The sequence below is a fragment of the Artemia franciscana genome, chromosome 18 (assembly GCF_032884065.1).
Source record: "Artemia franciscana chromosome 18, ASM3288406v1, whole genome shotgun sequence".
Taxonomy (NCBI): Eukaryota; Metazoa; Arthropoda; class Branchiopoda; order Anostraca; family Artemiidae; genus Artemia; species Artemia franciscana.
In genome coordinates this window covers 20,818,611-20,840,666 of record NC_088880.1, presented here as the reverse complement: position 1 = coordinate 20,840,666, position 22,056 = coordinate 20,818,611, and the positions used below count along the sequence as shown (strand labels likewise).

Below are 22,056 nucleotides of genomic sequence, written 5' to 3'. Positions count from 1 at the left end.
TAAGAGCCTATCCAGGAGACAGGCTGGAGATTTTAGGGAAATTTTTAATTTTGTAAAAAAAAAAAAACAACAGAAAACTATACTTTTATACCAAAGATAAGTTAGAAAAGGCTTTAAAAGACAGACTGTATATCCTAATGCTCATCTTAGTTAGTTTCTGAAAAATGGAAAATATGAAGTTAGAAAAAAGCATTGAAAATTATAATTATGATTTCTGATGAAAATAAGGCACCAAGGGATATTATGGTGCTTGGTTATTTTTCGTTAGAGACAATTTGGTGTCTCCTCTCTTACCAGTTTCCCATTCTCTTTGGTATAATGATTAATGTTGGCTCGGCTTGAAGGCAGGAGCAAACAAAAGTTTCGTTTTAAACCAATTTTGGAGCGTATTTTGTCCGAAGGACACAACAAGTGTTGTGGAGAACATGGTATTTGATGACAAAGTATATTTCTCTTAGATTTAGATGTTGATTATTTGTGGGTCCGAGGTAAAAGTGTTATTGAAATAATTTTAGCACAGTCCATGTTGCGAGAATAGTTTTGGAAAATTTTGACGAGGAGACTGAAAATTTGTTCAATTAGGATAAACGGGCTAATAGAGATTTCAGGTAATCGTAGAATTGACAATTATTTCTTTACGTGGGTGGTACAACCAGTAAGGAAGGTGAATGGTTCAAGGTATTTTTGCGTAGTTGAAAGAGATATGGAAGGACATGAAGATAAGACTTAGAACTAAGAATAAGTTAAAATAAGAGTTACGATGGTTTGGTCAGGGCTTTTTGAATGAATGATCATAAACTATCAAAAATCATAGTTTGGTAATCTAGTTGTGACCAAATGAAAAGCGCGACTTCTTCTAAGGAGTGGGAAAGATGATAAGAATAGATTTAGAGGAACTATGAATGTTACTGGAAGGAGCTAACAGCGATGCTCTGATTAGGATAAGGTGGAGGAGGAGTGTGCGTAGTTGTTTGCCCCTAATGATTTTACTGTGAGAAATTTTCAGAACTGTCTCACATCATTTTAAATTTTCAAAAAATGCTGCAGTATGTCGACTCATAAAGACGCTGAGATAATGTGAAATGATTTAGACATTCTTCTCCTTTATATAATGTAAATTTTGAAATTTGCTTATTTTTTCTTATTTTTCTCAAATTGACTTTTTGATTTTATTTGGTCAACATTATATCTTTCTTTCTTTTGTTTACTTAAAGTACTAAATGTTCCTTATAATTTGACGATTTTCTATTAATATGTTTTCTTTCTAATTATAGCATGAACAGAATCGCACAATGCTGTTTGAAATTGGTCGTTATGAATTACGATTAATAAGTCCAGATCAAAAGTCGAGGCTTTTAACAAAACCAATCAAAGATCTAACCTTTGTTTCGCAAGGCATCAAATCTCCAGAGCACTTTGGATTCATCTGTCGGGAGGTAAACTGTGAAACTTATGTTGGTTATTTGTTTAAGTGTCAGTCACCGTCAATTGCAGCTGAGATCCTGGCCCGTAAGCTGTTTTTTTCCATCTTTCTAATTCGATAATAAATTAATTCGGTATATATATATATATATATATATATATATATATATATATATATATATATATATATATATATATATATATATATATATATATATATATATAATGCAAAGATCAACAACCGTGCCCATGTGCTATAACCTGTAAGGGACTGGGTTTATTAAACCATGAAATGGGTAGATATAATAGGTAATACAAATTTTGGAACCTTTAAAGAAAAAAAAATCTCCCTCACTAGCTCCATTTGTCATACTCCTTACATATTCAGGTAGTTTTAACTGGTTTAAGGTACATAGAAAAATCCGGCTCACCAGGCAGATAATGAGTCAATTCGGGCCTATAACCAACTGAAGCACCTCCCGAGTCTTTGTATGGTTTCTTTTACTACCCTAAACTTATTCTTATAATCCTCTTACTTTTTTGTCTAAAAATACCATTAAACATGTTATTACAGTTTTTTCACGATTCGTAATTATTACTAATTAATTATAATTATTACATCATTGCTGTGAACTGACAACCTTGTACAAATGTTGTCTTCTAATAAAGTATGCAATAAGACTCTTGGACATCCAAGTCTTCCTCGGTAATAACTTCCTAGCCTGGGCTATCATAGGCGCATAATATTCCAACAATAATGTCACGAAAAAAGAGTACCAAGCATCAAACGTTCGTTTGAAAGTGCTCTTTTGACTCTATCTTCTATCTTTTGACTCAAATTGTCAATATTAATAGGTTTTAACCTATTCATAAACTTTCATAAGCTAATTGAATCAGGTGTTTGACCCTCAATAGTAACCAAAACTCTAAAAAACGGAGTTTTGATACCAATAGTTACATCAAAAGAATCGCATTTTAATGCTGATTTAATTACATCAAAAGAATCGCATTTTAATGCTGATTTTAAATATATAAGTCTCATCAAGTTTACTCTTATCCATCAAAAGTTATGAGCCTGAGAAAATTTGTATTAGTTTAGAAAATATAGGGAAACATCCTCTAAAAGTCATAGAACATTGACGAAAGTCACACCATCAGAGAACCCTACTGTAGAAGTTTCAAGCTTCTATCAACAAAAATGTGGGATTTTGTATTTTCTGCCAGAAGATAAATCACGGTTACGTGTTTATTTGTGTTTTCCCCAGGGGTGATCGTATCGACCCAGTTGTCCTAGAATGTCGCGAGAGGGCTGATTCTGACGGAAATTGAAAGTTCTATTGCAAGTTGAAGTTCTATCCGTTTAATTGAAAGTCGCCGGATCAAAATTTTGAATTCAAAGTCACCGGATCAAAATTTTGAGATGGTCATTCTGTTCAACTTAGTCGAAAACCTAATAAGTATGTCTTTGGGGATGACTTATCTCCCCACAGTCCCCGGGGGAGGGGCTAAAAGTTACAAACTTTGACCATTGTTTACATATAGCAATTGTTAATTATGAAGTGTACAGACGTTTTCAGGGGGACTTTTTCGCGTTGGGGTGGGGTTTGGTCGCGGGGAGGAGGTTACGTGGGAGGACCTTTCCATGGATGAACTTTTCATTAGGGAAGAGAATTTCCATGAAGGGGGCACAGAGTTTTCTAGCATTACTTAAAAAAAACAATGATAAAATAAATATTTTTTTTTACGGGAAGTAATGAGCAACATTAAAACTTAAAACGAACATAAAATATTACGTATGTAAGGGGTTTCGTCTCCTCCACAATACCTTACTCTTTGCGCTAAAGTATTTTTTGTAATTTCAACTATTTATTCTAAGGCCTTTGTGATTCAGTGATCTTTCGTAAAGATTTGGGACAAATTCAAGCTTTAGTGTAAAGAACGAGGTATTGACGAGGGGGCAAACCCCCTCATATACGTAATAGAAATACACAAATATGGAAATTCGTTATGTAAGTTAATTCGTAAGGTACGTATGTTTATTGTTAACAAAAACGTTCGTAAAAAAAAAATCTAGTTGCATTTTTAAGCAACCAAAAATTGGAGGGCAACTAAGCCTCCTCGCTCACCCCTTTCTTTTTATCAAAATTGTCCGGTCAAAACTGTGAGAAAGCCATTTAGCAAAAAAAAATGTAAATTTCGTTTTAATTATGCATGTGCGGTGAGCCAAAATCAAAACATACAATAAATAAATTTTTAAACGGCAAATAAGGAGCGACATTAAAACGAACAGAAATTATTCCGTATAAAAAGGGGTTAACCCCTCCTTAACGCCTCGCTCTTTACGCTAAAGTTTATAATTGCTTTGAAAAATAGAGTTGAGAGATTGAGTAAACTTTAGCGTAAAGAGTCAGGCGTTGAGGAGGGGTTAACCCCTTTTATATGCCGAATAATTTTGGTTCTTTTTAAGTTTTAATGTCGATCCTTATTTGCAGTTTAAAAAACTTGTTTTTATTTTATTTAATCAGTACTAAGAACTCGTTTAAAAACATGAGGGAGAATCATCCATATGCCAAAATGATCCAATTATGGTTTAGTATACCACTGTTAGGTCGCAAAGGACATGTACAAATACATTATAAATTAATGATGCCGAAACTCAGTGACACGAGGACAAATATTAACCACAAGGTGCATTTCATACCCCTACATCAAATCTAGAATCTGCCAGGCCTTAGGATTCAAATCTATCAAGTTCAAGGCAATGTTAAAATCTCCTTATACAAAACATCACCAATTTCTATATGTTGACAAGTCCAATTATTGTCCTAGTAGGGGGGGGTATAACCCCCTCCCCCTTTAAAGGGGCGGTTTCTTGAAGTAGGGGGGGAGTATAAAACAACAAATATGAAAGAAATTCCCTCTTTAGAAACTTCAGCCATAAAGAACTACTTCTCTATTTATCCGAATATGATCTCTTATCCTAACGTCAATATGTGTTCTCACATTTAGTCCAAGTCCAAAATGTTGTTGGAAAACATGATAATGAAAAAAAAAAAGAGTTACAATTTTCAATATTTGACAAACATGCCCTATTATCCATGAAACGAGATTCCATAAGTGTTAAAAACATGAAATTCCGATTACAGACAAACTGGGTCAATGAAGTATTTAAACCGCGACTATTTAGCTAGAAAAGTTGCAATTCGTCTAAACTCCAGCTACGACATACGTCAATCGGATGCTTATAATTTACTTCAGGTGTACATCATCATTGACCCGAGAACGAAAATACATATGCAACATATCAAATCTTTGTTCATATGAACTTAATGCCTTTTATCAAGCCAAACCGTCATTACTATATTATTTAATACTGAGCCGGGATAGACACTGTGTGCAGCAATATAAGTATTTAACTTATCACATTTATGATTTTCAAATTAGAATTTCAGATTAAGATTTAGCTTTTCAGATTTTTCGGATTTAGTTTCTTTGTGGCTGCTACACACGGTTTTACCCTTCAGCTACTTGCCATTTCGTAAGATCGTAACTTTGATATCGCGAAAGATCTTCTATCCTAAAGAATTTACGGTCCTTGCTTATAGTACTACTGCTACTACTAACAACTCACTGCATTACCAAGCCGCCTGAGACCAACACAGCTACGTATGCCCTATCTATCCCAATTTGTTAAAACTCCCTATTTACACCTGCCCAAGAAGTTCCAATGTCCCTTAAACCGATCCTTACGATCTCCTCCCAACCGATCCAGGAATGACCTGCTTTTCGTTTAGCCCTAATCTCAACCTTTCTCTCATTGAAGCCCTAAAAAGTGGGATAGAACCAAATCTTTCTTACAGTTAACTTTTTGAAATACGGTCAGTCAGACGGGTACCCACAAGAATCCGCAGGTTAGTCCTTTGAAAAAGTCTAACAAATCCTCCTCCTTCTTTCGAAGCGCCCATGTTCCTGAACCATACTTGACCACTGTCATCACTTTTGCTTCCAGTATTCTAATCTTGTGTTGTAGGCTTATCTTCCTCTCCTTCCAAAATTTTTTTCTAACTGTGAAAAAATACTATGGGTCTCTCTCTCTTTCTCTCTCTCTCTCTCTCTCTCTCTCTCTCTCTCTCTCTCTCTCTCTCTCTCTCTCTCTCTCTCTCTCTCTCTTTCTATTTCTTGCTCTCTTGCTCTTTCTTATCAGACCTAGAAATGCTTAAAAGTTATCCCCAAAACACATTCTTGGAAAGTTGCATTGAAGGTTTTGGAGATTCAAAATCCGATCTGAAATCTTTAACCTTAGTACAATTTTTTCTATTGTATATCTTTCTCATAAAAAAAAGGGTAAAGAATACGGCATTAGACTTTACAGTCCCTACCGGCGGTGCTGATCTCCGTTTCTTGGCCCTTCAGCCAGGAAGTGCAATGGAGGGTTGGGGGCCAACAATCCTGTGCTTTCACACACCCTTCCTGTTTACCTTCCCCAGATTTCTACAGGTACCCATCTAGAGCTCGGTCGACTCTGGCTGAGCTCACAAAGTCACACCACTGACCCCAAACTAATAGTTCCAAACTAAATAATTGGGTACGCTAGGATTTGAACCCTCACCCTCTCAGACAAAGGGTCCTGAATCCAGCGCACCAATCCATTCGGCCAGGATGTTTCTCATCCTCTTCTGTAAAACAATTTTTTTTTCTATACAATGTACAATTTCTAAGACAACGAAACTCCCTGATCCTGAATTGATTTCCATATTTAATTTTTGGCATAATTTGCAGTTTTTCCCAATTCTTCCGGTGAGTCACGGAGAGACTGATGAATCCAATCTAATCTGCTGATGAATCCAGTCTAAAATAAATGTCATGTTTTTTGGTGCTGGCTATTTTAAAATTAGACATACTGAAACTAAACAAGAAGGAAGTGAAGCTTAAACTACAAACTCTTACAGTTCTTAGACTTTTCATTTCTAGCGATGATTTGCAAATTTTCTGATTTTATAAATATTTGTCTTTCAGCATTGAAGCAAGCAGTTACATTAAATGTTGATCTCCCTCCAACAGGGTCACACCTGGGCAAATCCCGAACACCGTCCGGTGCTGGGAACTGCGAACAGTCACCTTGTGCCTGGTACCAAAAACTAATGGTAGAACTTGATGGTAGGATTTAAATTTTTTTCTTATTTAATAGGTATGCCTTTGAACAGAGTACCACACCTATAATTTTGCTGAGAATGTAGCTAAATATTTAGTAATGTCCTATTTAATATCCCATGCCGAGAATCGTTTTAAGTGTCAATCAGATAGTCGCTGTTATATTATGCAGATTAAGCAAAAAGTTTTTAAAATAAAGCTGAGAGTGACATTAAAACTAAAAATGAATAGAAATTATACCGAATGCGATGAAGGTTCTTGCCCCATCGAAACCCCATTTTTTACCCTAAAGTTGAACTAGTAATTAATTATGCAAAAAATAAGGGTTTTTTTGTTTGCTTTACTTTCTCTTTATTTATATCATATTTCCTGTAATATAAACATGAGAGGAGCTGCCTCCCCAACTGTCCCTGTTTTGTCAGATAAGGTCTGTTGCATAGCAATACTTCAAAAAGGAAATCTATCCTGAAAAAGATGTTCGCTAACTATTTTTTTCGAAGAGGGCCTGAGATGAAAAAAACTATTTTTATAAAGATTTATTGATCTTGTTAGGGAAGGATACATTAGAAAAATTTTCCCCTGGAACCCCTCCCCCTCTTCGGTGTTATTGCAGGCTAAATAGCAATGGTTACATGTGATATGTCTTATGATATATCATGTGATATGTATTATGAAAGAGAACCACTGAAATATTGCTACAAATTAAATAATACAATATAGGTAAAATGAATATCTTATCAATACAAATAAATTTGTAAAATAGCTAATCTGCAATGCCCTTCAGTTTTCAATGTGCTCCATGCTTGTGCTGAAGAGTCTCCCTAGCCGCCTAATAGTATCGCGTAACAGTAATTTTTACTTCACTCTGGAAATATTTCTCCAGCAATGGGGAGGCATTCTCTCCATTGTATTTGCTCTGCAAGATTAGTTCTAATATATTATTTGAATGAGGGGTTGCTAGTCAAATCCTATTTCACATTTATTGGAAGGACCTCACGAGAAAATTAGAAAAATTGTCCCTAAAAATCTACTTTTCAAAGGTTTGGGCACCCCCTGATCCCCACTAAAGAATCTACTGACCTTCAACTCATCCCCAATAACTGGTGTGCAGTGATGCAACACTTTGTAACCGCTAGTAATATTTTACACGCATGATATATAATAACCATTAAGTTTCTTTAGACTGTTCAGGGACGAATGTGACACCATACGGCAGCATGGCCTTTGAAACTAGAAGAAAATTTATATTAATTTTCGAAGATTCTAAGCCGACTGCCTATTTCAGAATTCTTGCCCGGTAGCATTTTGGCCGTATTCGAGCCCAAAATATTGGCAGAAAATAACACTTTCATACGGCACGATTTCTTTTGATACTTTACAAGAACATTAGAACTTTTGGCTGTGTTTGAAATAGCCCTGTCCAGCATGTGTTCAAGAGCCGGCACAATGAGATTCGTTTGATTATTTTTTGCTATCAAGATTCCGCTTGAGAGTTTCGGTTACTATAGAACCATATTGTTATTTACTTACACTTTGTTACCCTGAGCTGTTTGATGTATGTATTGCAGAGTAAGTTTAACTGTCATCAGGATAGTCTTTATAAATATTTAGGGCAGAAAATAGTGGAAGAAATGAATGGGTTTCTTTATTTATCTACTGCAAAACCAGGTAAGGGGAGAAGAAATGATAGTTAAAATAGCCAAATTTTTGTAATTAGTAGAAGTAAAAAAATTAATGTAAATTACCAGTTATTCTTGCTATGTCATGCGGTACACGCAGAAAGAGGCACTAATTGGGTATGTTCCTAACCAATTCCATATCTTTATTTAATTATATTCATTTGAATTCTATCAAAAGATTATCAAAGAATCAAGATTTATTGACAATGCCGGAAAAGAAGACTATCGAAGCGTATGGCAGATGGTGTACATGATAGGCCACTGACGAAAGCACATTACAGAGAACTTCCTATTCAGAAATAAAACTAAAGTATCATAGACGTTAGGAATAATGTATTATTCTAGAGAAGGGATGGGAGCTACTCATCGGTCATAGTTATGTTAAAAACTGAGGCCCAGCGCCCACGGGGCAAGTGTTTCAAGACAACGGTTGGAAACTAGTTTTATCTGCAACTGGTTTATAACCAGTTTACAACCAAAATAAAACGTGTCTCCGCCTATGGCGAGTGGTTGTGGATCAGTTATGTGTATTTAATTGAGCAGTGCAGTGTGGTAAAACTATGTTGAGTTCCGACAAGAAAGACCTAATTAATTACTATGAGTACGGCAGGTTTCGTAAGGTTCAGAGGGAGTATTTGGTTTATCTCAACTTGGAAATGAATGCGAAGTATCGTCTATTCTTAGCAGCAAAAGAACTGTCTCAAACAGATAGAAAATGCCACAGCTTTCTCTGTCACGTCTTTCCTCGAGTATGCTGGAAGTTTATAGTTGCACATCTCTTCATCCTTCTTCATCCATGGTAGGAGAACTTCTCCTACGAATTTCATGTTTAATTCCTGGTCTGATATAATGCGATCCAAAATAATTGTACAACATCAACGAGGTTGCTCCCTAAAATGTGTGGGACAACACCGCAACGCAACTGTGACCACGGCTAGAGGCTCATTCGGAACCGGTTTTAGACTGATTGGAAACCAGTCTCATCTTGATTCTCTCGTGGGTGGGCCCCCACTCCACTTCAAGGCCATGGTCACAAAACAGTTGTGTACGTAATCTGTTAGCAATTTTAGTCTCAAAACAGTTGCTCCGTGGGTGCTAAGCCTAAGGATGGCTGTTGCAGAAAAATAAAAAGTAAAAAATAGGGAAAGTCTTAAGTCCTTTTGGTCAGCTTTGAATACTTGAAAGAGCATCACACAGACAGGTTTAATTGAGAATAAGTAACCGCATCACTGATTGACGTTTTTTTAAAACAATTAATCCTCGCAACAAAACGTGAAAAATGTAACCCATACGATTCAGCTCCGCAAAAACTGGAACAAATGCATTACCATATCTGTTTTTTTTTTTTTTTTTTTTTGCCCTAACTGGGACCAATTTGTTTTGCTTTCTAACTCTTGACGGAGGTACTTGTTTGTATAGAGTATCACGATGTTGGGTTTTAGAAAGCAAAGCTCAATGGATAGAAACAGGCACTAAAATAAGAAAACGGCGTTGTGTTTCATACTTTCCCGAGGAATTTGTGACGGAACGGATCCAAGATGTTTGAAGAGACGGTTGAAGCGTGAGCTTTAAACAGGGTGGGAGAGACAATGAATGTTAGACGGTATATTGGCTTCCTTGGGTCGGTGCTGCGAGAAGAACATTTACTAGCAAACTTCTATGCAATTCAAAAATCTAAATCTGGGTATGGCTGTGCCCAAAGCGAAATTATATGTTATTTTAAATACAAACCCATCTCCAGTAGGTAAATGTTCCCTCATTATACTTGTAAGAAGTATATTCATATTATGAGAAGACTTTTGCTCATATTATAGATGGCTTTTTGATTCAGTCACCGTAAATAGAACTTTAGGTCTGGTTATCCTGTAAAGTATCAATGTGGAAAATCATATGCCAGTTCACAGAATTTAAGAGAGAAAAAAAAACAGTTATAATTTAAATAAAAAAGTGTAACATCTGTTTAATTTTGTTCCGCTGTTTTATTTTAACTAGACCCGTTTTTTACTCTCTTAAATTCTGTAAATGGAAAAGTGGTGTGGTATAATAAATTATCTATGCCAGTTCTTTAGAACAGTCTTAAGTACTTCGCCAACCGACTGTGCACGCTTGACTTTATCAGGTTTTGACCCCTTCACGACTTTCTTATTCTAGGCGAACATACGTGGATTACCGAACTCGTAACATGTTGTAAAATATGCTGGTGCTGATCTTTTCGAGGTACCATTTGCGTTAATACTAATCAGACCGCAAGAGGTCAACCGCCACCATCGCCCCTGAAGTAGCTGCTTAGCAAGCCTAGATGGGGCAACCTGTTGCTTTCATTATTACACACTCTAGAAAAATATTCTTTATTTTTATTTAAAAGAGTTTTTAGTATTTAAAAGAGTGGGAAAAAGGATGAGAGTTTTGAGGGTGATAGGTGTAATAGAGAGGGATTGTTTAGTTGGTATATAGCACTCATACATGAGTTATGCCATATAGTCTATGATAAGGCTATGATAGGAGGGTATTTTGTTCTAATTATTACGATGACTCTTACGGTCCATGAAGTGAAAATACCTTTTTATAGGTTATCAGTGGAAAAGGACCGTTTAGAGGACTCTTTGGAGTGCAAGGAATTTTTTTCAGAAGAATTTCAATTCCAATCTCGGGGTGAAACAGCGACAATATGTACTAGTGAAAGTCAAGCTTTGCTAGCTTTTGGATATTTTCTAAATTGTTTCCATCTTTCCTCGTCTCCTGTTTTTTAATGAGAGCTTAATTGTTCTTTGGTGTCCTCACGGCTCAGAAAAATTTCGACTAATTTTAGGCTTTTTAGTATAAATAATTTGCTATATGTTACGCCTGCAAAATCAGCTTGTTCGTCCACACACGTTATGTTCTACTGCTTTCTTGTTAACCTTAATCAACAGTAAGATCGGAAATTTCGTAGGATTGCCGTTACATAGAGTTCGCTCTGTTTTGATGAATCGTATAGAAAGCTTGCCAGAGAAGGACTGTTCCGAAATACTGACAAAAGTTGAAGGAGCAGAGCCGCGATCTGTGAGAGAAGAAATAGATCTTCTTCTTCTGCTGCTGAAGGCACACTGTGAGTCTAAACATCAAGATCATTACGACGACTCCCAAGATTCCAGGTATAGGCCGTTTATGTTTATACACATATATCTTACTCTATTGTGTTTAGAATTTTTTTTCAAAATATACGTAAGTAGATTTTACTACTGTTGATATATTTTAGCATATCAAAATTGAACCCGTGATAACTTTTGGGACATTTTTACCCCCCTGTGCGTTTCAGAACCTATTAGATAGAGCTCAGTAATTATAGGGATTATCTTAACATGCTTAGACCCAAATTAGTTGGTACAATGGTTTTTAGACCAAGGCGCAGTGAGTTTTCACCGTGCACAAATTTTAAAAGAATAGAATTATAAGTCTTAGAATAATATTAGTATACTTTGTTTGTGAAACGTAGGAATTCCTTTATGCTTTATTTGTAAAACTTGAGAACGATTTGCTGAATAACTTCAAGATGAATTGTGCTGCTCGGTGCTACAATGGGTCGTCAGCAGGAATCATTTATACCCCTAGAACTTATTTCATTAGAATCAACTTATCTCAATTGTCTCATTCTCCTTCTTTCTATCCTAGTCTTTTATAAATTTAATTCATAAGATAAATACTTCGCTTTTAAGTCAATTTTAGTACTAAGTTCAAAGGGTTTTTGTTCAGGTTTTTCTCAGACACGCTGCGATGCAAGCTGGCGTGCAAATCGACAGTTTGTGAAACCATTATCAGTGCTTAAATAGCCGCCTGTCAATGATTATTGGCCAAGACGTACCTACCTCAGGGAGTAGGGGAAAACGTGTGAAAGTAAGGTTAGTGTGAAAGACCCCTCAGAAGGATTTAAAAAAAAAATAGAGCTAAAGATCCAATTTCTATTGGCTAGGGTCGAGAAGTGGCTTTCGGGCAATTTTCTGGTATCCCTAAAATTTGGCTGTATGCACATAATATATACAAGAACGCTGTAAGATCAAGAAGGCTTATTCTTGGTAGGGGATTCATGGGGTTTTTATACCCTCCTTCCCTACATCCTTTAAATAGCTAATGGTTACTTATGAGGGTTTTTTCCTGTAACTAGTAAGAAAGGCTTAAAGTAAGACAACTTAACATGTAAGAATAAGTAGAAGTTTGAAGTTCAATTCTAATTTCAATAATAATTAAAAACTTAAGTGTGTAAAGCGAAACCTGGAGTTTCTTGTCATTTCCTTTTTTTAATCAGACAGAGAATCTTTTTCTCTGTTAAATCTCTTGAAATCGCAGATAGAAAAAAAACTACAAACGTAAAAATTCGGAAAACTACAAACGGAAAAAAAAAGAATTTTCCCTCCATATTATAATGCTCTTTATTTTAATCAAAAGCAAAACAGTTGTTATAATAAAGATTCAACCAACCTAAAGATAAAGATGAATACATAAAACTCAAGCCGGTAAATTGAAAAAATTAAAAATGTTACGTATAAATATTACGAAGGGGCTTCAAATTTATCGATTCATCAAGTCGAACGATTTTTTGTTTTAAATTGTAAAGGGTAAAATTGAAAAGTAATTTCAACCATGATCTTTACTGTATATAAAAAGATTCACGTTTGACTTTTTGACATTAAACAAAAGTGTAGTACTCTAGAATAAAACTTTTTCTAACTCCACCTTTCTTATCTGCCTTAGTTTTTATTGCAACCTATTGCTTTCTGTTTCTGCTTAATGAATTCTTTATATTTTATAATAGGTGTGTGTTTCAGTTTCTCAATTAAGGCGTTACATTATAGATGATTAACCACTTCGACGTATGAAATTTTGGGTGGGAAAGGACAAATTTTAACACAGAAAAGTGCATTATCTGCAAAAACGCTTCGGTGTTAACTCGTTTTTTTTCTCAGGCAAGAATTCTTGTCTCATGTTTTGGAGAGAAGTTCTGGTGCAATTCTGCAGAAAGCCAAGAAGTCCATAGCTACATCTATCGATCATTTACGGAAAAAGAAAACGGAAGGTCCAGAACGAGCGCTAAGCTTAACAGATGGGATTTCAATACATATCAAAGTAAGTAGAAATTACTAAGCTGTTTTGTCATTTAAAGTTTTTTCTTAATTCAGTGAACATATAAGAAATGCTTCCTATCAATTTAGTTATAATCTATTAAATAAACATACATAATGCAAGCAACGTCCCCTCCATATCCCAGGGCGTGACGTGGAAGAGGGAAGGGCATCGAACCATATAACAAATATAGAGGTGGGTACATTACAATATAATATATGGATTCTATCCTTCAGAGAAATATTTATGGAATGACATCAGCAATTTTAGCCAACGTATTTGAAGCTTTCTGAGGATGTCCGTTAAATGATAGTAATTCATCCGTAAGTAGTACCTAGATGCTGAACACTTGACGTCTTATTTATTGAGTGCCTAAAGCTACTACTAAAGATATATCCATGTATAATATATGCCAGTTGGTCCAAAAACTTAATAATTTGACTTAATATATTTAATAGTGATATTATTACGATTCATCTAAATAGATGCTCTATATATAGTACTAGATAATGGATTAACCAACAATTCAGTTATTTTGCGTACAATTACGCATACAATTGAAGCTGGGTCGTCAGCAAACAACGTGAGTGGAAAATTTGTCTCTTTTTGATTGAATTCTGATAATCCATGCACGATTAGTTGAATAGTTGAAGGAAGATCAGTTGCATAAATCAAAAATAAATGACCTAAAATAGACGCTTATGGTATTCCACGTCTAATGGGCAAGGCTTGAGATGTTGAATCAGCTAATTTTATTATTTTTGAACGTCCAGAAAGGAATTAAATATTAAGTTAAGAAGTCTTCTATTAATACTCTATGCCCGCAATTTTTCAGTGAGCATAGAATGACTAACTTCGTCTAAAGTTTTCTAAACATAATTCTGAAAAACGATAACCCTTATACATGGCTGGATTTACACAACTAGTTAAATACGTCATTTCGTGTTCAGTATCCATTCCTGTCCTAAAACCATACTGAAGAGGGTTTAGTAAACTCAGCCTCTGAAATTGATCATAAAGTCGATTAGTTACTAACTTCTCAATTATACGGCTTAGCAGGGGCAAAACGAAAATAGGTCTATAATTTGACATGCTGCTCTGTTCACCACCCTAAAAAAAAATCGTATTAGCCATCAGAAAACAATGAGGAAACAATTCTGCTGGTGGCTTATTCTTGATGATAGATTTGGTAGTCAATTTGAGAAATATTTATAAAAAGCTTCAGAAATCCTATCAGGGTCCACCAGAAGGTTTCCTTCTTTGTTTTTTTTTATAGCATGAGGGTTGCCAGCTAGGGGCTACCAATTACACTTCTAATAATTTCCCCCGTCTTCCTAGGAGTATCATCATTTTCTTTGACCTTTGGATAATAATAATTTTGCTTTCCAATTCTTATAACACTGCTTAAGCATTTCTATATCTAATATAAACTCTTACAAATTTAAACTATATAAACTCTTTGTACACTATAACTCTATAATACTACCCATATAAGTGAAGCTATCCAGATGACCGATCTTATCGTTACCCTGAACTCTCAAAACGTCCAAAAGTTTATTCATTTTTCTAATGATTTTATCTAAGACGCTCAGACTATCTGCATAATCTAAATTTAGGAACTTTTTACCTTCTCATTTTATTCTATATCTCCCATAGCCTTTGCTTTGTCCTTTGGACAATGGGATTTGAATATTAGAGAGGAGAGCAGCAAGGGTAGAAATGTATAATGGAAGGTCACTTTTCCTTTATTCACTTTTATAACACCCCTTTTTATCAAGCTTGCTGCCAGTTACGACCAACCGGAATTGTGAAAAAGAAATGGAGACGCGTAAGGATATTGGAAGATGATCTTAATCACGCTGATCCTCGTAAACATGTACATCCGAGGAAGACACTGTAGCAGAGCATACACAATGGTCAATGTTGTGCAGAGTTCAGCTGTTATGAATGTGTGTGTGTCTGGTATGTTTTGGGACAATACAGAAACCAGCAGGTAAAGACTCTAGGATAAGTTCAGTGCGGCTTAACTTATTGCATAAACATAGTTTAAGTCGCCCATTAGAACCCAAACGTATACATGACGTTCAATATTTTTGTTCCGACTGCTGATGGGGTAGCCCATAGTTGCAGATTTCGTCAGAGAAGACAGTGAATTCTAGTTCTAAGGAAGGTAAACATTCACCGATACAAGATTATTAATTCTAATAGCCAAAAAATTATCATCCGATTGGTACATTACAGGAGTGAGGGGCAGGGATCGTTTAACTAGGCAAGCAAGTCCACCCGAGGGTCTACCTCTGGTCTTACGAGCGTTTGCTGTATAAATAATATGATCGTCACATCTACGGAGGAAATTGATACTGACGTGTTGTAGAAGATGCTCTTGGAAAAACAAGACATCGAAATCGTTTAGTTTTTGGCTAATTGAATGATCTTTGCTCTTTGTGCCATTGATGTTGAATGAACATATGGTTAAGTCGATATTGGCAGTCATTTCTTTGCCTTTTGGCTCTTTTTGAGAACATTCTGAATGACACGACACTTAAGACTGAAAGCAAAACGAGCATCCCCGCAGTTAACACACTTTGGGATGCCTTTGGTAGGGAGTGTCTTTTGTAGACACATGGGAACCAGCACATCTAGGACATTTTGTAGCTTGTTCGCATTTTGCTGCTAGGTGATGTGATGATTGACACTTGTGGCAACAACGAGGAGGTTATATATATTCAAAAACTCGGAACATTTCATATTCCATTTTTAAGCCCAACCGGCGAGCATTAGAGCGCGCAATAGCGACATGGGAAGACACTTTCACTTAGGTCGAGTTGCCAATCCTATTTGCGTAAAGAACACCATCGCAACCAACAAACGGCTCCGCTGCACAAGCTTTATCTACGCCTTTCACAATTCCAAAGAATTTGTATTCTTTAAGTCTGGCATTGCAGTTAGTTAGCGCGCTAGAAGTAGCGTCACAAAAATCTTTTGCTGCAGTGGAGTCAATCTGACCAAAAAGTGTGTCGCCCGAGGCTTTGACACTATGAATAGCTTCATGACCGCGGATTTTAGTAATTGCATCCTTACGCTTAATTGGATTATCCAAATCAGTTGGGATTTTTGAAATGACGGTAGTAGCTTGATTTTCTACGGGTTTGCTAGACCTGTAATTTGGGAGCGGTGGATAATTCAGATCATAGACCGTAACTTTTTCTTTAATGAACTTTAACGTACTATCAAATTCGGATATTTTGGATGCAAGCTGAGAAAAAGCATCAGCTAGAATAAGTGGTACTTCAGTAGTTGTAATAATTACAAAAGTTGGAACCAGAGAATCACCACTACTGTCACATCTACGGAATCTACAAAATTTTTTACTGTTTTAAAAAGTAGAGTTGAGAGAAAGAGTTAGCGTAAAGAGCGGGGCGTTGAGGAAGGAACAACCCCTTTCATATACGGAGTAATTTCTGTTCGTTTCAAGTTTTAATGTCGCTCCTTACTTTCAGTTAAAAAAACTTGTTTTATTTATTTTTTTTATTTAATTTTCACCCAAAACAGTAAGCACTCAGTGCCTCTAGTGACAATTATTAATCTAAGGATGAACATCTTCTCCCTTTAATATAACCACATTATTTTTCTCTTAAAACTTTATGCACAGCATCTCTAAGTCTAAGACGTATCACCATACTAAGTAATTTTTTATACAGAAACCATGCTAGTGTCTCTATAGTTATCATGCTTACTCTTATCACTTTCTTATAAAGGGGTTTAGTTAAAGTTTTTCTAAAATAGATAGGTACAGATAGATAAATAACGCTACAAGACATGTTGATAGACAACAATACAATACAAGGTGGATAGATAACGTTTGTAAATGCAATTGTTTTCCTCTCCAAGCTCATATTGAAGTTAGACCAAGCTACTAACTTTGCCTGGAGAAAAATTAGCCGACCCTGACAAGACTAGAGACAACACTTTTGTATTAGAAAGAGTTTTGTCTTGTCCAAATGATAAAATAGCAGAGATCATCAAAGCAAAGTGGGCCAAGTGGTGCCAAAGCTTTCCCCTTTTTTATTTTCAGTTTCATTATATATCTGTTAATTTTATACGCTCACAAAGTATCTTAGACAACGTACGACATTACTTATTTTTTTATGAGGGAGTTATAAGACATGAAGTAAAAGTGCATTGTGCAGTTTTATTATTTTTTTTTTTTGTATTTTCCAGAACGCCTCTCCAATTGTAAAAAATGAAAAAGTGCCGAACTTTATAAACTCTCCAGCACTAGAAGAATTGCGCCCTCGCTCTTCAACGGTTAGTTCGTGTGGCGGAGAACTCATCAAAAAAGAACTGAGAAACATTCGCCTTCGTAAAACGAGCAGTAACTTGGCCGAATTTTCAGAACCAGATGCATCTTCCCAGCTGTCTAAGCAAGAGCCTACGAATTCACCACTCTTTAATATGTAAGTCTATTTCATTATTATTTATTTTTAGTAGAATTCACTATATTCATGTGGTTTTGTGTTGTGATATGGATTAAATTTATTTCCGCTCCGCTGGGTTTTTTTTTCTTTCTTTCTTTTTAATCAGTACTATTTAAAAGTTGTTTTTATGTTGATTTTCCCCTATTGGGAATTTTTAGTGGTTGAGGTGTAAATTGGTTCAATTGATTCAGCCCTGATTCAAGTGATTCAGTCAAGGGCTTTTTTTGGAATTGTAGTTTTAAGTTTGAGTCACACGAAAGCTCAGCAAATTCCTCTTGAGCTTTAAGCAGCAGATGATCAGTCTTACTTAAGTCAATCCAAAACGGCTTTTGAATCTAAACTTTTTTGTTAATCAATATTTAATATAAAATATGTCCGGAACTGTATTTCTAGCGCTTTTAAGTGAGCTACAACAGTTTTTGCAATAAAAGTTTTACGATGAATTTTCTCAATTACAAAATTGTCGACACTGGGAAACATTTCGAACGAATTTTTTTCGACCTTACTTTTCCAAATGCTGATCTTTTTAATAAAACTTTCAGTTTTATCGTTTCAAGTAATTCAGTCAAGGGCTTTTTTTGGAATTGTAGTTTTAAGTTTGAGTCACACGAAAGCTCAGCAAGATAAAACTTTCAGTTTTATCGTGAAAGTGATTCAGTCAAGGGCTTTTTTTGGAATTGTAGTTTTAAGTTTGAGTCACACGAAAGCTCAGCAAATTCCTCTTGAGCTTTAAGCGGCAGATGATCAGTCTTACTTAAGTCAATCCAAAACGGCTTTTGAATCTAAACTTTTTTTGTTAATCAATATTTAATATAAAATATGTCCGGAACTGTATTTCTAGCGATTTTAAGTGAGCTACAACAGTTTTTGCAATAAAAGTTTTACGACGAATTTTCTCAATTGCAAAATTATCGACACTGGGAAACATTTTGAACGAATTTTTTTTCGACCCTACTTTTCCAAATGCTGATCTTTTTAATAAAACTTTCAATTTTATCGTTTGAAGTAAATATATCGCAATTTTTTTCTTGAAGAGACAAGTTAAGATCGTTTAAATTCACATTTTCGTTCGGTTAAAATATTTCGATCTCGTCCTTTAATAACAATAATCTTTTTAAACTTTGACCTCGTGACAACCATCCTACTTCTGCATTAAATAACAAAGTTGTTAAGGACATGGCTCTCAATAAAATTTATGACCTTAACAGCATCCTGAAGCACATCGGTCAATTCTGGTGCTATTAATCAATTAAGAAGCGCCCAAAGGATTTTTACATGCCGGGACTGTAAGGTCCCGTCGGTCGCGAAAGGGTTAAACTGACTAATTGGGAATAACATGCACCTCGTTCACAATCATACAATGGCTAAATGAAAATGACACGAAATGTTTATATAGTTTCTTCGAAATAACACTTAGAAATTTTTTTGATAATATTTATCCGGATTATTTCGGTTTTAAGAGATTGACAAAAATAAATCTATATTTTTTATAAATTTCTATAACATCTTCTGATTCATAGTAAATTTATACAAAATATTATAATGATCGGAATAGAAATGCTGGTATAAACAGTCTTTCAGAACCAGAAGATTTTTTCTTTATAACAATAATTTTACAAGTTAAAAAACATTTTTTGTTAAATTGTATTTTTATCACTCGCGACCCCATAATTTTGCTATGCGACCCCAAATGGGGTCGTGACCCATAGTTTAAGAAGCCCTGGATTAAGTTATAGTCCAGTAAAACTACGAAAAAGAGGCCAAACCTTGGTTTTTGAGCTGCAATAATGTTGGACCCAAAATGCTAAGAAACATTTGCTTAATAACATATCCAAGATCGACTGTGCAGAAATACCCCTTTCTTCAGAGAAGGGGGGAATATCCAATTTAAATTTTGAAATATTTTCTGAATTGAAAGGTCGAGTGTGGCTTCAATAATGCTCTTGTAGATGTTAAACTGCTCTTAGTTAAAAAAAAGAAACTTCTATGGAAAATGTTTTATAATAGTCGAGTAAAAATACGGTTTTGACCCGGTATTTGAGCGACGGAAATGTTTTCGGCACCAAAATGTTCCAAAAATTTTGCTTAAATACATATCAGAAAATCGATTGAAAGGTCTTTTCCTATTGATTCAAATTCGAGGAGAACGGTAGTGACATCAGAAATTGGAAACTTGCATCACTTAGCACTCCATTTCCCCCCGAGCAAGGTCAGTGTGGGATGAAAAATCAGAATCTTAATTTTTTTAGTATTTGGTGGATTGAAAGGTCGTTTCCTGATTATGCAAGTCTGGCGAGACCGAAAATGACATCAGAATTGAATAATTCCATCACTTAGTACCCCATTTCCACCCTAGGAGAGGTCAGAAGGGGTGAATATATCATTTGTGGCATTATAATACGTAATTGAAAAAAATATATAATTGAAAGGTCGTTTCCTTTTAATTCAAGTTCGGGAAGACCAAAAAAGACACCAGAATTACAAAATTACATCACTTAGTATAACCCTTCCAAATTTTTCAATTATTTATTATATCATTATAATACCACAAATGGCATTTTTACCCCTTCTGACCTCACCTACAGTGGAAATCCAAATTCAAGTTCCATTTTTTTCATCAAGTGGGGTACTAAACGGTATAATTCTGATGTCACAGTTGGTCAACCCAATATTGCAGAAACTTAAATTTGAGATTTCCCACCCTTTTCCTCCTCTTTTCCCTGGAAAAAAAGGATGTTTCCGCACTTCTGATTTTGTTATGTGTTTTTGAGCGAATTTCTCTGAATTACTTGGCGCCAAAAACATTTCTGTTGCTTAAATGCCGTGCCAAAACCGTATGTTTATTTTACTATTGTAAAATGTTCCCATTAAAGTTTTCTTTTTTTACTAAAGAGTAATTTAACATCTACACGAGCATTAATAAAGTCAAATAACTCAAACTTGAAAGGAAGTGAAGCTACTATGAATCCAACTTAAAGTGAATAAAAACTACCTCAAATAAGGGTGGGACTACCGTCCCCTCAAAGTTCCTAACGGCTGGAGTGTTATTTGCACTTTGCCGAAAACGGTACATATTTTAAACCAAAGGCTTTTTATTATTTTTCATAAAGTAAAATGTAAAAGAAAATTCAAAATAATTGTCGAGTATAGAAAAAAGAAAAAAAGTACAACCTCGAAGTCTATTGTTTCATTATATTATTAGCTTTCCCATTGTGGGCTGCTGCGATCTGAAAAGTAAGGAAATTAAAGGAAAATATCCTCTTGAAAAATTCCCCCGTGGAACATTCCCCCTGAAAATTCTCGAAGAAAACACGCGGAATCACGAACATCGATTTTTTTTTTTGAACGTTATGCTTTTTACAATGGAGTCAATCCCAGACCGGAAAAGTTGTCCTTTATTCCACATTTTTATAAGTTAACTAGTTAATATATTTTGATTACATATGCAAATAGTCAGAAAAGAATATGCAAATCAGATTCATTTTTGAATCCCTTGCGAACGATTCATCAAGTTCTACAAGTAGTATTGTCAAGCATGAAAATTATTATTGGATGCCAATTTCAGAGAGTTTACTGAAAAAGATTTTTTTTTAATTTTTGAAGTGTTTTAGATAAAAGAATTCATATTTAGCTAACTTGTCAATTAAATATCCGGAAAATGTGAATAATTTGACTTGAAAAAAATGTAATTTATTTGGGTTGAGGGGTTTCTAATTTTGGACAGCTCCAAAAGTATTGAAAGGCCTTAGGGTGAGCGGGGACAAAATAATTTATACATAGAACCCTCGCAGTTGTGTATTCAAGTATTGTACAATAGTTTTTTTTAATGTCATTATAATGAAAAAAAAACTGCTCAAAAATTTTTTTTTTTTAATAAAGTACGACTGAAACGCTAGCCTTTGGGGAGTTTTAAGGCGAGGTGTAGAACGATCCATATCTTTGGTTATTTTTCTTGTTTTCTGTTTGAATGTTATGTTTTTCTTGTTTTCTGTTTGAGTTTTTATTTTGATTTCTGGTTCACTATTGAATAAATTGTGCCCAAACATCCAAATACAGCAAATATTCTTAAAATTTCTTCCCATTTAAACAAATAAGTTTTTCTGGTAATAAAATGATGAAAAAAGAGTACGAAAATAGACTTTTATTAATATATTAGCGTTAAATATCAAATGTAATTTTTTTTCAAGTAATGAAAGTCACCGAAAACTTTACAAAAATAACTTAAATAA

The 22,056-nt window shown here is 35.0% G+C and overlaps 1 protein-coding gene across 2 annotated transcripts in view; it reads left to right on the top strand.

Moving 5' to 3' along the window:
* The window catches only part of LOC136038741 (TBC1 domain family member 1-like), a gene marked incomplete at its 3' end in the record, with an annotated part of 110,095 nt that overhangs the window by 58,382 nt on the left and 29,657 nt on the right, over positions 1–22,056 (top strand). For both annotated transcript variants that reach the window (XM_065722102.1, XM_065722103.1), the window contains 5 exon segments: positions 1,275–1,509; positions 6,439–6,579; positions 11,185–11,386; positions 13,193–13,352; positions 17,571–17,806. In XM_065722102.1, the coding sequence (XP_065578174.1) occupies positions 1,275–1,509; positions 6,439–6,579; positions 11,185–11,386; positions 13,193–13,352; positions 17,571–17,806 (974 nt within the window).